The 14,491-nt window shown below is 50.4% G+C and overlaps 2 protein-coding genes across 2 annotated transcripts; one reads left to right on the top strand and one right to left on the bottom strand.

The window, feature by feature from the left end:
• Nucleotides 1-751: 751 nt before the first annotated feature.
• On the bottom strand, nucleotides 752-9,736 carry LOC104505531 (butyrophilin subfamily 1 member A1-like). Its single transcript, XM_010151022.1, has 11 exons — nucleotides 9,613-9,736; nucleotides 8,853-8,900; nucleotides 7,489-7,836; nucleotides 6,052-6,333; nucleotides 4,230-4,334; nucleotides 3,634-3,654; nucleotides 3,051-3,071; nucleotides 2,700-2,720; nucleotides 2,248-2,268; nucleotides 1,742-1,774; nucleotides 752-1,269 (listed from the first exon to the last, which is right to left on the bottom strand). Exons 1-11 carry the CDS (start codon nucleotides 9,734-9,736, stop codon nucleotides 752-754), a joined length of 1,542 nt encoding a protein of 513 aa, XP_010149324.1.
• A 402-nt stretch (nucleotides 9,737-10,138) lies between these two features.
• Nucleotides 10,139-13,111, top strand: LOC104509170 (E3 ubiquitin-protein ligase TRIM11-like; the record flags this gene model as incomplete). Its single annotated transcript, XM_010151021.1, has 3 exons — nucleotides 10,139-10,199; nucleotides 12,205-12,279; nucleotides 12,923-13,111. Coding segments are annotated over exons 1-3 (325 nt in total), but the record flags the coding sequence as incomplete, so codon positions are not given.
• Nucleotides 13,112-14,491: the final 1,380 nt, after the last annotated feature.

Raw genomic sequence — 14,491 nt, 5'->3', positions numbered from 1 at the left:
TTCTATGATTCTATGGTTCTGAGCCTGCTCCAGACTCCTCAGCACTGCAAGCAGAATCAGCTTTTCATCCCCCAGAATGAGTAACCAAAGATGGGACCCATATCACTCTTAGATGTCTCCAGGTCACAGGTGAGCTCATCACCTGGGCTTGTGCTGCAGGTAGGCGCGGGGACAAGCACAGCCATGGACCGATCCCACTGACTTGCCTTTGTTGTCACCTGCAGGATGCGGTGAACCATTTTCTTAAAAGGGCCTGCAACTAACTCCCCACGGGCTAAAAGGAGGTGGAGACAACAGCTCAGACACAGACATTTGGTGCCAACACATATACAGACAAATCCCTCTAACATCACTTTATTCCGTACATTTAAAAAGCGACCCCTCTTGCAGGAGTGTCTTTTCAGTGGAAGTCTTGTTCAACAGGTAGAGAGTGAGGATGAAAATCGACAATCACAAGTTGCAATTGGGGTAACTCTGACCAAACATAAAGGGTTAATTCTTCCCCTTGAGAGACATGCAGCACAGGGACAGTGGTCCAGAGAGGAAACGAGATCTCCACCCTTGGAGATCCTACACAAATCAGCTGAACAAGGTCCAAAGAAAGACACCCAAGGCAGCTTTGTGCTTAGCCCTGCTGTAAGCAGGTGGTTGCAACAGAAACCTCCACAAGTTCCTTCCAACCAAAGTGCTTCTGTGAGTTTGAACTCCTGAGGTCCCCTAAAAAAAGCCTTCTCTTACCCCCTCCCCTTCATCAGGGCCACATTTTGAGCCACGTCCCAGGACCCAGCCAGACCCAAGGGTGGACTCTTATCCCCTCAAATGATGCCAGTTGAAATGTGAAGATAGGAATCTTCTCATCGACACTGAAAAATGACACCTGTCCCTCTTCATAATCCAGAGAGACCCGGATCCGCTTGGGAGTCTGGATTTCAGGCAGTAGAGTTCGATTAGGGAATGTGAGAGCTTGGAAATGCCCTGCCCACTGCCCCACTGCCCAGATGCCCTCCTCTGGTTTAAACTCAATCTCGCCCTTCCTTTTCACATCTTCTCTAGAGACCCCCACGGTCCATCCTCCTCCATCCACCGCCTCCACCTCCCAGTAGTATCTCCCCGAGGTGAAGCCTTCACGGCCCAGCACACAACGCCACGGGTTAAATCTCTCGGGGATATCGGGGATGTCCTGCCGTGTGTCTTCTCGTTTCACACTTTTGCAGTCATCAGACAGGACAAGGTCGCAGTGGGCTGTGTCTGGATCCAGAACCACCTTCACTGCGGGACAGATAGAGTCAACACCCCAGGGCAGATCTTGCCCCAGGACAGGTCTTTGCTGGGGCCGTACGGAAGGGGAAGAACAGGTACGAGCTATAGTGGGAGGCTGTGGCGTGGAAGCTGCACAAGGTGACAGTATTAGTGCAAGGAACAGAAAATGAAGCAGAGAGATGACATCACACAGAGAGGCAAGAGGATGTCCAGCTGAAGAATCTCCAGGCTGAAGAATTCCCCATGTTTCTAAAACGTGGCCAGCAACTGCTCACTGAGGACCAGGACTCCCCCTGAGTTGCCTGAAACTGTTCATTCACCAAATGAACAGGGGTCTGAGTGCTGCACTTCCTCTTGCAAAGCGAGCGTTAGCAGAAGCATCCCTGGTCCCACCAGCATCACTGCAGGAGGAAAACTACCAGGAAGGGAGTTTAAAGCAGGGAGAATGATTCAGCATCCTGAAAGACCAAACTTTAATTACCTTCTTCTATAGGGACTGCATATCTTCTCCATGCTTTAAAAAATAATTAAAGCACACAGATGAGAGGCAATCTGCACACACTTGTACAGGATTAACTCAGAATAATGATATGCCAGTGTAGCTGCACGTTTTCTGAACTGTTGCTACATTTGTGAAAGTCATCTCACAGCATGTAGCTTCAAGACTTCAATGTCTAGCTGAAAGAAAGGGCTCCATCCATTTTCTACAAATATAATCATGCTGTCTGTCCTGATTCAGGCACATATTTATGGTCTGTTTGTGCTTTCTTCAAAAACTGGAAGAGTTTTTTTCTTTGTGTAGGAGCACTACGGAGAATAGTTTAACACCACATACAGAGCAAAGGAAAACAGCGTTTCTGAAATGAGTTCAGTATTTCCTACCTCTTCTTTTCCCAAATGGAAAACCAAAGCCAGGGTTTGCAAAACCCAGATGAGAAAATAGCCCAGCTGGAAAGTCTCACATGCAGTGAGGAGAATGACACTCACCAAGTTCTTCAGCTTGCTTCTCTGAAAAAGATAAATCAGCACATAGAGGTTGTGAGATTGGGCTATAACCTCCCCCATAGCTGCCTGCATGTGCCAGAAGGCAGGTTCGGCCACCACCTGGCAATGCAAAGCCCAAGTGATAGTGCAGGTTGTCCTGCCCAAATCTGGGTCAGGAAAAGGTCTTTGGGAGGTCCCTCACCTACAAGGGGACCTGTCACAGGGCACTCTCACCCTTCCCAGGCTAATGCTGGAGACATCTTCCCACAACCCAAGGCACCATCTTCACTGAACTTTTTTTTATTCTCAAATCACTCTCTCCTTTCCCCTTCATCCCCCAACTACTTTATGGTTCAATTCATACTTTAAAAGTGGAGAAAAAAAACCCCAAACCAAACCAACACCCTATATAGACTCTGCAAAAGATCATTTGTAGGGAAGAGAAAGCGACTCACCGATTTCTGCATCACGGTCCCCTGCACAACAAACAGAAACACACACAGGTTACTATATGACACAGCCCCTTCCCTGGGACCCCAGCTAAAGGAGGTTTCCATAATCTTCCCCTAAAACCCAGTAACTTTTCAGTACTATTTCACTACTTAAATTGAGAGTGTTAAAAAGCACTGACAGCCACTCGAGGAAAAAATCCTAATGACTTTTCAGAGTGAATGTTCACATTATAAGGGAGTCAGGGGAGGGGGAAGTAGAGTATCTGCCTAAAAAGAACATTCAGACAGAATGAGAGGATGAATGAAAAAGCTTTCATAGAGGATTTCACCGGGAAGACAGGGAGCAAGACTTACGTAGCGCTGCCTCTTGCATCACTGCAAAGCAAAACCAGAAGAGAGCATCACCACCAAGGCCAATTAATCCTTTTTTCACCGATAAACTTGTTGGGGTTGGGAAGAGGCTAAAATTTCTCTTAGTGGAAAAGCTTCAGCCCAGGAGATCATGTCCACCCTCCCTGAACCCCCCTTGGGGACAGTGCTGTGGCAGCGGTGAAGGGGTAGGTGTGCATCAGCAAGGGAGGAGCGAGTGGTTACATTTCACCTTCTGTCCTACTTAACCATCCTGCCCCTGGTTTTTTTTGGTGGTGAGGCCCCTGTTAAATGAAATGTGCTACCCCAAGCTTCCTCCAGCTTTGGGAAAAACCTTGACAGTCCTTTGAGAAGCGAAGTTCACTGTTGGTACAACATCTGTTCACTCTTTCTTTGGTTCTGCGATTATCTTCCTTAAAATTACAACATCATTTCATAATTTGATTTCATCATTTTCTGTAGCTGGTAACCAAACCATTTCCCTCCCTCACACCCCAGCAGTGTGTCCCATGCATTCTTTCATTTGAGGGAATTCTCCAGTTTCTGGAAAATGGAAAGTAAAGCTTACCTATTCTTTTCTCATGCTTTCCTATGAAAGAAAGAAAGAAATGTTAACAATTTTTAAAATCATCCCTTCCAAAGAGCAGTGATTAACCCACAGCAGGAGTTACAGCCACTTGCAAGACAGAAGGGCCATGGGGTCTGGAAGTGCTGCGCTGCCTGCACGACCCCCTGCCTCCATCTTCTTTTGGTAAGAAGTAGGCAATTTCAATTTATTTACCCTCTGAGGGGTCTTTTGGAGGGAAAGGAAGCCGTGACAGGCCCCCAACAGTACAAGGCTGTTTTTGCAGGGCCAGGCAAATTATTAATCCATTTCTGCAGACAGCACCCATGCTCAGTGGGGCAAGGAACAGCGGGCTCACACTGCTTTAATGCCCATTTCCCTCTCTGCTAGCCTTTTTTGTTGGAGAAACCACCTTGCTTTTCTTGCCAGAAATTAAATCTCTGGGTCTTTAAGTTCCCTGGCACTGTGTGGGTGTCTGAGACACCGAGACAAGACTCCAGGCATTTCTCAAACCCTGAGGTGGGGTCAGTCAAAACCCGAGGTGGCTGAACAGGATAGCCATCCAGCCCCCTTCCCCAAACACTGCACCAGCATGATACCTTTAATTTTAAATAGATAAATAGTGATCATAAGGAGAGCGACCACAACAACCAGGACCACGCCGAGGGCAGTCATCCATGGATGGGCGTTTTGGAAAAAGGGATCTGAAAAATAAAATGCCCAAAGGGGTTAAGTTACTCTGCAAGTAGCAATGGGAAGTAGAATCATAGAATCACAGAATGGTTTGGGTTGGAAGGGACCTCAAAGATCATCTAGTTCCAACCCCCCTGTCATCGGCAGGGCAAGTAGATTATTTCATACAAGCTCATCCCAAGCAGATCTGAATCCCATCGAGGGGGAAAATCAGCTCCTGACTCTAAACCACAAACTGGCAAAAAATAACATGGAAAAAACAAACAAACAAACAAAACCCTGGCAATTTAGCACTTGTCTGAGGCTGATGACGTTTTGCCTGCATACATTGTGAGGGATTTTTAAAGGAAAAATGGATTTCTAACCAAATTATTTTTAGTTAAATCATGCTTTCTTCTCCTTTGGAAAAAAAAAAAAAATTGGAGGGCAATATAAAAGCATGGTAACATATGCGTCAGTTGGAAGGGACCTCAAAGATCATCTAGTTCCAACCCCCCTGCCATGGGCAGGGCAAGTAGATTATTTCATACAAGCTCATCCCAAGCAGATCTGAATCCCATCGAGGGGGAAAATCAGCTCCTGACTCTAAACCACAAACTGGCAAAAAATAACATGGAAAAACCAACCAACCAAACAAAACCCTGGCAATTTAGCACTTGTCTGAGGCTGATGATGTTTTGCCTGCATACATTGTGAGGGATTTTTAAAGGAAAAATGGATTTCTAACCAAATTATTTTTAGTTAAATCATGCTTTCTTCTCCTTTGGAAAAAAAAAAAAAATTCGTAGGCAATAATAGAAGCATGGTAACATATGCGTCAACAGCAATACCCCTGTGCAGAGCAGTATCACCAGGAGAAAGGTATGGGCCTCCCAGGGAAATAAAGTCTCCCAAAATTGTTCATTCCCAAAGTAAAAAAAAAAAGACTAGGATACCACTGAACAGCATGGAACACTGAGGTGCAGGTTGGTGTCTGGTTCACCACTGCATCTCTGGTTTGATATATTCCCTGCCCCAAATCAATCTTTCAGTAAAAACGGAGGCTCTCTGTGTGACAAGGAAAAAGTAAAAGTATATTCAATATATGCAGATGCTAAAAGGAGACACAAATATTTATTTCTCATACCAAACCATAGAATCACAGACTGCTGTGGGTTGGAAGGGGCCTTAAAGATCATCCAGTTCCAACCCCCCTGCCATGGGCAGGGACACCTTGCACTAGACCAGGTTGCTCCAAGCCTCATCCAGCCTGGCCTTGGACACTTCCAGGGATGGGGCATCCACAGCTTCTCTGGGCAACCTGTCCCAGTGCCTCCCCACCCTCTCTGGGAAGAACTTCTTCCTAATCTAATCTAAACCTCCCCTAAAACTCTAAACCAGCAGAAGAGTATTTCACAGCAGGTGAGACGAAGGGCATGTGTTGGTGTCTCCTTTTTTGTTTGGTTCCAGTGTTATGAATGTTTGTATTTAACCCAGGTGCCTATAGAAACTCTGCTACAATGAGGGTTGTCTTTCCCGCCCCTAAACCCACACTTCAGGACAGCACTGGTGAATTTTGGCAGCGTACCTGCACAAGCGCTGCCCAAAGCTGCAGCTGTTCGCACACACGTCGTGCAAAATACACTCAATGCACTGAACGCGCAGCGCATCGGACATCTGCCGGCGCGCTTTCCGAGCGCAGCTCGATCAAGGGATGGTAACTGGGCAATGTCCTCGTCCCCTGCTCACCTGATATGTATAAAGCTGCTCCCTGTTCTTGGCTGTGCAGGGCATGTCGGACCGTGCAGGAGAGTTTCTGGTTCATGCCCCTGGTGAGGATGATGCTGCTTTCCGCTGTGAAGAGGCTGCTCTTGTCCTGGGTAACGCTTTCTGAGAGGGATGGCAGCTGCCGCCCATGGGGATCTTGCCACAGCACCTGGGGCTGTGGGTACCAGCCGGCCGAGCGACAGGCCACCTGGATCCCCCTGTCCTGGTAGTGCTCCAGCACGAGGAGTGGAGCAGAACCACTGGCTGCAGGAAAACAGAGATCCTCAGGGTGAATCGGTGGGATGCTGGATATTAGGGGAATAAAGTGGCCTGGCTGTTCCTCTCCCTGACAAGAAGGGATGAACTTCAAGGACAAATCCCAGCCTTTTTCTTGAGACAAGTTTCACCTAGAGTCAGGACAATTCTTGCAGCCTTTTTCACACAGGTCAAAGATCTGCGCTGGAAGCTACCGCTGCAGCAAAATACTCTGCAGCCCTGATATGAAAATACAAAAGCATGAACCAAGACATTCTTACTATATTACACAATGCCAATTTTTTTCTTACACCCACTTATATGAAAAAACCAATATCAAGAACGCTTCTGAAGTAGGTATCTCACAAGCTCCTTACCGCTCGGTTGGCAGTTTTACCTCTCTGAGACGTTCTTGGCATTTTCAATCACAGGACTTGCTTAATAAAACCCTATTTCCAAAGCAACCACTTGAAATTGTGCCTTGCTGAATGGCGGGATTCCAAGTAAGACAGAGACTCCTGCCTAATATATAAAGATCAATATGCTTTGCTAGAGATATATCGTAGTAGCAACCAAAAGGAAAAGCGAGTAACGATGAACCAATCAGCAAGGAAAGATACGCAGGATAGCAATGCACCAGTTCATTACTGTACAGGCAGCGATGAAGAAAAGGATGCATCACCAATTACCACCTCAAAACCATCATCCGGGTTCACAGTTCATCCGGGAAGCCCCTCAGCAGCTGGCCCCTGGAGAACTGCAGGAATTGGGAAAGTCCTACGCCGTGTGACCACACATAGGTGAGGCCTCAGGAGTCAGCTCGAGGGTCTCCCGCTTTTATAGCACGTAACACCTTATGTAAGTGTTTTCGGCACAAACCCTGTGAACCTGCAGACTGCTATGCTCCCATTATCAATCCCCCCCGGAACACTGGCCAGGTGCCCAGGATGAGACCGAGAATCGAGCCACGTCCAGTCGGCACACAATATGATATTGTCCAGATGTTCATGTTACCATTCGCAGAGGTGGAGAAGTGTAGAAGCAGTAATCAATCATCACGAGCAGTTAGCAACTGTTTTCACTACAAACTGCTGCTGGGAAGCAGGATTGGGAAGAAGAGCGCTGGAAAGTAAATTAAAGGTACCAAGGACATGGGCTACTGACCTGTCACCTGCAGCTCCACCACAGCCTCGTTGTAATCCAAGTCATGCTGAACAAAGCAGGTGTAATTCCCTCTGTCAGACAGTTGGACATGGAAAATTTTCAAGTCCACTCTGCCCTTGCTGAGGCCGTCCTTCAGCAGCTCGGTGCGCCCTTGGTATTGAAGCATCTGCTCCCCATACTGGTCCTGGCCCCCCTTGTAGCGATGCACAAAGGGCAAGAAGTATTCCCGAAACCAGTTCACCTCAATGTCCTGCGTGCTCTGCTCTGGGGAGAAGCAGCAGGGCAACACCACGTCCTTGCCCATGGCCACAGTGATGGGGCCAGAGGGTCCCGTCACGTTGAGAAGAGCTGGGAGAAACCCCCGGGGGAAGAAGAAATAACCATGAGTTTGCTGTGGAGACCGAGCTCAGAAAACGAGCAGATCCCGCTCTGTGTGGTTCATGTGTTGCCGTACTGTGTGATCCAGTCGGGAGCACAACCCCGCTGGGGGAGTCGAGGCGTGGAGGGGAGGGTTGAGAGGGGCACCCCTGCGATGCAGCGGGGTGAGTGGGCTGGGGCCAGGCCACCATGCATTCCTCTGCTTCCCTGTCCTGCTCTACTGTGGAAGTCCTGCAGATCCCTGAAAGCTGATTTGTTCTCAAGGATTAAGAAGGAAGGAACGGGCTGGAAGGTTTCTGGGTATGAATAAAACTCAAACATGCTCAGCTATTCGCACCTATTACCTGAGAAAATAAAAATGTCTCAGGTGCTCTGGCCATCTTTGGAAATTTTTTTAAAAGGCTTATTAATAAGCTTGTCACTCAACTCCCAGAGAAAGTGGTTCTGGTTGAAGGAAAACAAAAGCAAATCAAATTTTTTTGGCAAGGTAACTTTTGAGTCAGCTGTTGTACTGCATCCTTCTGCTAGGGCTGCTTGAAGAAGTTTTATCAAGTCAGCAATCTAACAGAAAAAGAGCCCAGAATATTTTTTTAAATTGTTGTTGTTGTTTTCCCTTTAATGAATTGGTTCAGCAAAGGGTCCAGTGCACCCTGCCCACAGCCCAGTAAAGCGATGACATGCTGGGAATGTGCTGGAAACAGGGAAAGCAGGGAAGAAAATGGCAGCAAACTATAATCAACTCATTGGCGTCATCTATTCTCCACCTGAGTTCGGGAGGTTGTACGAGTGCCTGAGCTGACATGGCCAGAGGAGTAAACCAGGATCCAGAGGGGTGCTGGTGCTCTCAGAAGTGGACAAGGTTGATGACAAAGGGCCTGACCCTGCTCTGTGCTCTGTTCATAGGGAGCAGCTGCACTGGCAGCTGGGAAGATGTTCTGCCTGGAAGCAGAGCCACAGGGATCAGCAAGAACCAGATGGATCCCTACCTGACTGCAGCTCGTGGACTTGGAGAACCAAACCATAAATGACAAAAGCTGGCAGACAGCAATGGAGGCTAAAACCGGAAAGCATCCTCTTCGCTGCTGTGTAGCCTGGAGATGGGGAAGGAGAGGAAAAGGACAGAAAGGAGAAACAAGAGAATAAAAAAGAGGGCAAAATTCACTTTTAAAGGGAGTTATTGCTGATTGCAGCCCCTATTTATAATGTCTAAGGAAGAGCATCAGATGCCGGAAGTTGAAACTGATTTTCCATCACCGGCCTGACTTTGCTTTGTGCTTTACACACAAAGTACCTGATTGGTGTATACACTGTAGGAATTTCCCAGGGGGAAACAAGGGACAGCCAGCAACATCTCCTTTAATTCCATGAAAAAATGGCAGTTGTTTTAATGTAGAGCTTTTCTTACCCAGCTCTAAGAAAGAGATGGAAAGGCGCAGGATGAGAAGGAGAAACCCAGACAGAATGTATGTGGAGATGGGGCCACATGCTCCTCCTCCAGGACAAATCTGGGACCCGGTAGCACATCCCCTGCACCAAGGGCAGGAGGAGGTCTCAGACCAGCGAAGGAAAATAACCAGAATACTGACTCAACACCCAAGATGGGACCTGGCCCTGCTCTGAACCCCCCTGAACCCTCTTATCGGGTGCTCAGTCCCAGCTACATTACTGAGGGGTGAAACTGAGACCAGTTTTGGCAGATGGCAGGAAGCAACCTCCATCTGCAGGTTCCCACGAGACGCCACGTACCTGGAGGCCCCGATCTCTTTCTCGGGCTGGGCAGGAGCTGCTCGGCCGTCACCCCGTGCGTCTGGAGGGGGTGACGATCCGGGCTAAGCGTTTCCCTGTAAGCAAAGCAAACACACAACTGCATCCCAGCCTGCTGCTCGTTTCCTCCCGGGCTGCTTCCGCTCAAAAACGAAAGTTGCTGAGTGGTTTGGGGTTTTGTGGCAATGCTTTTGCTCTGGAGAGGCTCTCCCGAGCACGCTCACAGTGCAGCACGTCCCTGGCGCAGACACCCCCATGGCTGGGTGTCCCAGCCTCCTCCTGCAGCTCTCCCCGGGCGTGGGGGCGAGGGATGCTGGCAGCGGTTTGCACGTCCACGGGAAGAGCCTGGAGGCAGCAGTGGGAAAGAAGGAGGTGACAGAGCCAGGATTCACACCCAGAGACTGTGCAAGGCTGGGAGAAAAGCAGAGCACAACCCTAAAAATTGCTTAAAAACAATTCCACGCCCTGCCCCCACCCCCACCCCGGCCAAGAGGCGAGGCCGTCCGGGATGCGTCACTGGGCGCACAGCACCAGCACCCTCCTGTCCCCAGCCAGGAGCGTGGGGGCAGGTGGGAGGTGAGAGCATCTGCTCAGGTTTACCCACCTGATCAGGGACCTTGCCAAAAGGGACAACACGGAAAAGAGAGATGTGATAAATGAAGTGTACAGAAACACAGACCTGGCTAACAAATGATAGCAGAGATGCTTATCTTTATGATAACAGAGATACTTTACAATAAACCAAGCTCATCACTCATACTAATCGCTGCGCTATCACAAATCCACTGGCAACATTCACTGAGGGCCAGCCTGGCTTTTTGCCTGTAGGGATGCAAAGCTGCAGATCCTGAATACTGTGTGAGTGTGTGAACAGCTAAGGGCATGTACAGTGGGAGGGAATCAGGTACGACAAGGTGAGGGATGGGCAGAAAGGGCTATAAAAGGGCCTGGTCATGGGTAAACCAGAGCCAGTCGGAGCACTTGGCTGGCTGGTGAGTCCGTGTCCAGGTCTGGGCAGGGCTTTCGTGCAGGTGGAGGGTGCATGCTGGGGTCTGCAGGCCCCAGGACTGCGGGAAGCCTGTGGGATGAGTGTGTGAGTGCTGTGTGGTTGCGTTGAGCATCCAGCTGGACCAGCCAGCAAGTAGGGGACCCAGGGCGTCAGAGGGCCTGAGGTCCAGGCAGGTGTGCTGGGTGGACAGAGGGGCCATGAGGAGCTGCAAATGTGCACTTGAACCCAGAGAGTTGTATATGTGCTGCACTAGTGTCCTGCCTCTGCCAGCCCCGCAGGAGGAGGGGATGCAGCTGCCTGTGCTGGTGGGTGCTGTGGGTCCTGCTGGTGGGTGCTGTTGAAGGCAGACCCTTGCCTGTGGCAGGCGGAGAGCTAGGGGGTGTGTGAGAGGTCCATGTTTAACTGTCACTGGTGACTTGGCAGACAGGAGGTTCAGTGGCAGCCATACCCATGCCACCATGCAACAGTGGCCCTTGACTGAACAATCCCTGCCAAGCCAGTCTGTCCCCAGTCCTGCCTTCCTGGGCACCTGTCCCAGTGCCAGGCAGCGGAGTCATCTGGCAGCAGGTCCCCTTGCATTCTGCTTTATTTTGTGCACAACTGGTGGCTTTCAAAGTGATGTGACAAAGCAGAATGGGTGCCACCTCCCCAGATCCCTCCAGGTGGTGTGAAGCCATCACACCTGGGCACATGAAAAGCTGCCTGGAGAATAGAGAGGTGGGATGCAAAGCCCAGCACATGCTGTTCCCCATTTACCAGTTTAACAATCGAGGCAACACATGCCCTGTAAATATCTCCAACCTGAAACACCCATTGGCACCGTGACAAATCTGAGCAAGCAGCACCCGTGAGGAGCCAGCCCTCTTCCCTCATCACGATCCGCAGCTGGACTCCCAGAGCACGGCCACTGGTTGGTGGTTGGGGTCCACGGGTGACATCCATTGGAGTGGAGGTGCATGTTGTGCCGCTGACCCAGTGGGGCTCTGAGCATCCTGCTGCTGGAAGATACAACCTCTTCCAGTGGTGTGGCAGGCTCTTATCTCCCACTTGCAGCTGGCCAAAGGGAGGGGAGATGTGGTAGGTCCTGTGAGGCAAACAGGACAGAGGCACTGCAGGAACTTTGCAGGGAACTCCCACATGTGTGTTAGATGTGGTCACACGTCCACCGACAGCAGTCGCCAAGAGGAGGGGAAGTGGAAGATTCAGTGGTGAGGCCCCCACAGAGGAAAAGGTGCTGAATTTCCAGCTGTGTTCTCCAGGCCATCCGGCCCCTCTAGACTTTGATCTGCTCACTTGAACAAGCTGGGAATGTTGTGCAAGCCCAGTCCAGCCATGAGCTGATGAGGAGGTCAGGGGAGTAGAGAGCATACTGAAGACCTTCAGGCCCATCCAAAACATCCTTTCCTCGAGTCAGCCTGCAGGTGAGTGCTGGTTGCCTAAAAAGCACCTGAATGCTGTGACTTTTCCATCCTTCCTTCTGCTTATCATCCTTAGGCAGTCTCTGAGTCTTGCAATTTACACTGCCAACAGGGAATCCTGCCTCCCCTCCTCCTGATTTTCTGCAGACATCCTGGTATCCAGGATGGAGAGAGAAGAGAGGGAGACCCTGGCCAACGAGGCAGAGGAGATGAGTGGAAAAGGTGAGTTTTTAGAAGGGAAGAGGAGGGGGAACAGTCCTGTATTGAGAAAAATGCATCCTGCTTCTGCTGTCAAAGAGGCACCTAGCGTCAGAGCACCTGGGTCTTGTCCCAGCCTGGGCTTGTCACAGGGTTGAGGCTTGGTGGCTGCAACACCCTCAGCTGAATTCCTCCTGCTGTAGACCCACCACCAACACCAGACACCTGAGCTGCCATCCTTGGCTCCCTCCATCGCCCACAGAAAGAGGAGGGTAATGGCTGTCACACTGCTTTGTGCCCAGACCTGCCTGTTTCACTCTTCAGCATCAGCAACACCCAGGCTCAGGTACAGATGCCTGCACAGCAAATGCACATCCATCCATTCAGATGCATCCTTCTCCAGGAAACTGGGGTCTCCTTGGCCAGGGACCGCATGGAAGCACATGGATCAGGGGCAGGATCAGGGCAGCATTGAGGGTGGGGTAGCCCAGCACAATGGGCTACCCCCTCAGGGGGGGTAGCTACCCCCGCAGGGTACCCCACCTCAGGCTGGACATCACTGGGTTGGGGAAAGGAAATCACCCTGTCCCTTCTGCTGGGGTGGATGCAGCCCTGAGGCATCCCTGGGGTTGCCTGTCCTGAGCAGCTTCTCTTCCTCTGTCCTCAGCTGACATGACCCTGGACCCAGACACCGCCAACCCCTTCCTCATCCTGGCTGGTGACCAGAGAAGCGTGGGACGGGGGGATGAGTGGATCTCGCTGCCCAACAACGCTGAGCGGTTTGACAGGGAGCCGTGCGTGCTGAGCAGCCAGGGCTTTGACACAGGGAGGCACTGCTGGGAGGTGGAGGGGGCTGGTGGGGGGGATTGGTGGGCTGTGGGAGTGGCCCAGGAGTCTGTCAGGAGGAAGGGGGTCCTCAGTTTTAGCCCGCAGGAGGGGATCTGGGCTGTGGGGCAGTGGTTTGGACAATACCACGCTTTCACTGACCCTGACTGGACCCCCCTGCACCTTGTCTGCCTCCCCAGGGCCATCCAGGTCTGCCTGGACTTTACGGACAGGCAGGTGACATTTGCTGACGCTGAAAACAAAGCCCCAGTCTTTGCTTTCTGCCTGGCTTCATTTCCCAGGGAGAGGCTACGTCTGTGGCTCTGGGTGGGGGCGGACTCATGGTTCAGGCTGTGCCCCTGATGTGGAAGGACTGTGGGTGGCAGAGGGAAGAGTGGAAAAGTGAACACCATCATCTTGGTGCTGGGAACTGGGAGGGTCCTGCATCCTGCTGCCTTTTCCTCACACGGTACCTCTGGCCATCAAGTGGGAGGACTGACAGTTCTTGGAGATGGATGACACCAAAGAGCCTCCTTCATCCTCTCCACCGCACAGCTGGGGCTGCAGACTCAATGGAGAGCACAGAGATTTGGTGTGTGGAGGAGCTTGGTGCCTGGTGGTCCCAGGGCACAGAAATGACATCCAGTGCCAGGGCACTACAGAGCTGCTCTGTACAAGACCATGAAAAATACAGCAGGTTTGAACTCCTTAAAAGTGCTGGAGTAGTGTCTCTGCCTTTTTTCAATTAAGCTTAATGATTAAGTTAAAAAACCCAAACGCAGTTGGATGCTGGGGCTCATGATAACACTTATCTTCGCCATACATCCAAAGCCTCTCCTTGCCTTATTTCCAGTTCTCCCTGACATGTGCATTAAGCACATTTCTTACAGCAGAGCGCCAGTAAAAGCTATAGGGACAGCCAAGGAAGGTAAGCAAGAAGTTGAGAAGTGTCTGAAGTCCACAGGTGAGCCAATTCCAACAGATCTGCCATTCTCTGATCTTACCCATCAAGGTCTCCTTTTCCTCACATAGAATAGACTAGACTAGTTCACATGGAAGGGACCTAAAATGATCACCTAATCCAACCACTTCAGGGCTAATGAAAAGTTAAAGCATGTTATTAAGGACATTGTCCAAATGCCTCATAAAAGGCATGGAGCATCGACCACATCTCCAGGAAGCTTGTTCCAGTGTTTGACCACCCTCTCAGTAAATAAATGCTTCCTAATGTCCAGTCAGGACCTCCCTGGTGCAGCTTTGAGCCATTACCACGTGTCCTATCACTGGATCCCAGGGAGAAGGGATCAGCACCTCCCTCTCCACATCCCCTCCTCAGGAAGCTGCAGAGGGCAATGAGGTCACCCCTCAACCACCTTTTCTCCAAATGAGGCAAGCCCAGAGTGCTCAGACA

This window comes from Eurypyga helias, unplaced genomic scaffold (assembly GCF_000690775.1).
Source record: "Eurypyga helias isolate BGI_N326 unplaced genomic scaffold, ASM69077v1 scaffold12884, whole genome shotgun sequence".
Taxonomy (NCBI): domain Eukaryota; kingdom Metazoa; phylum Chordata; class Aves; order Eurypygiformes; family Eurypygidae; genus Eurypyga; species Eurypyga helias.
The sequence above is the reverse complement of the archived record's forward strand: the minus strand, read 5'-3'. Positions and strand labels throughout refer to the sequence as shown.

Excerpts from the sequence above, each read along its gene's own strand:
- LOC104505531 (XM_010151022.1), bottom strand. The coding sequence starts at position 9,736 with ATGCAGTTGTGTGTTTGCTTTGCTTACAGGGAAACGCTTAGCCCGGAT. Across the intron at positions 8,901-9,612 it reads AAAGAGATCGGGGCCTCCAG|CTTTTGTCATTTATGGTTTG; the intron begins GTACGTGGCGTC and ends GCTGTCTGCCAG. Across the intron at positions 3,072-3,633 it reads AAAGCATGAGAAAAGAATAG|TGATGCAAGAGGCAGCGCTA; the intron begins GTAAGCTTTACT and ends TTTGCTTTGCAG.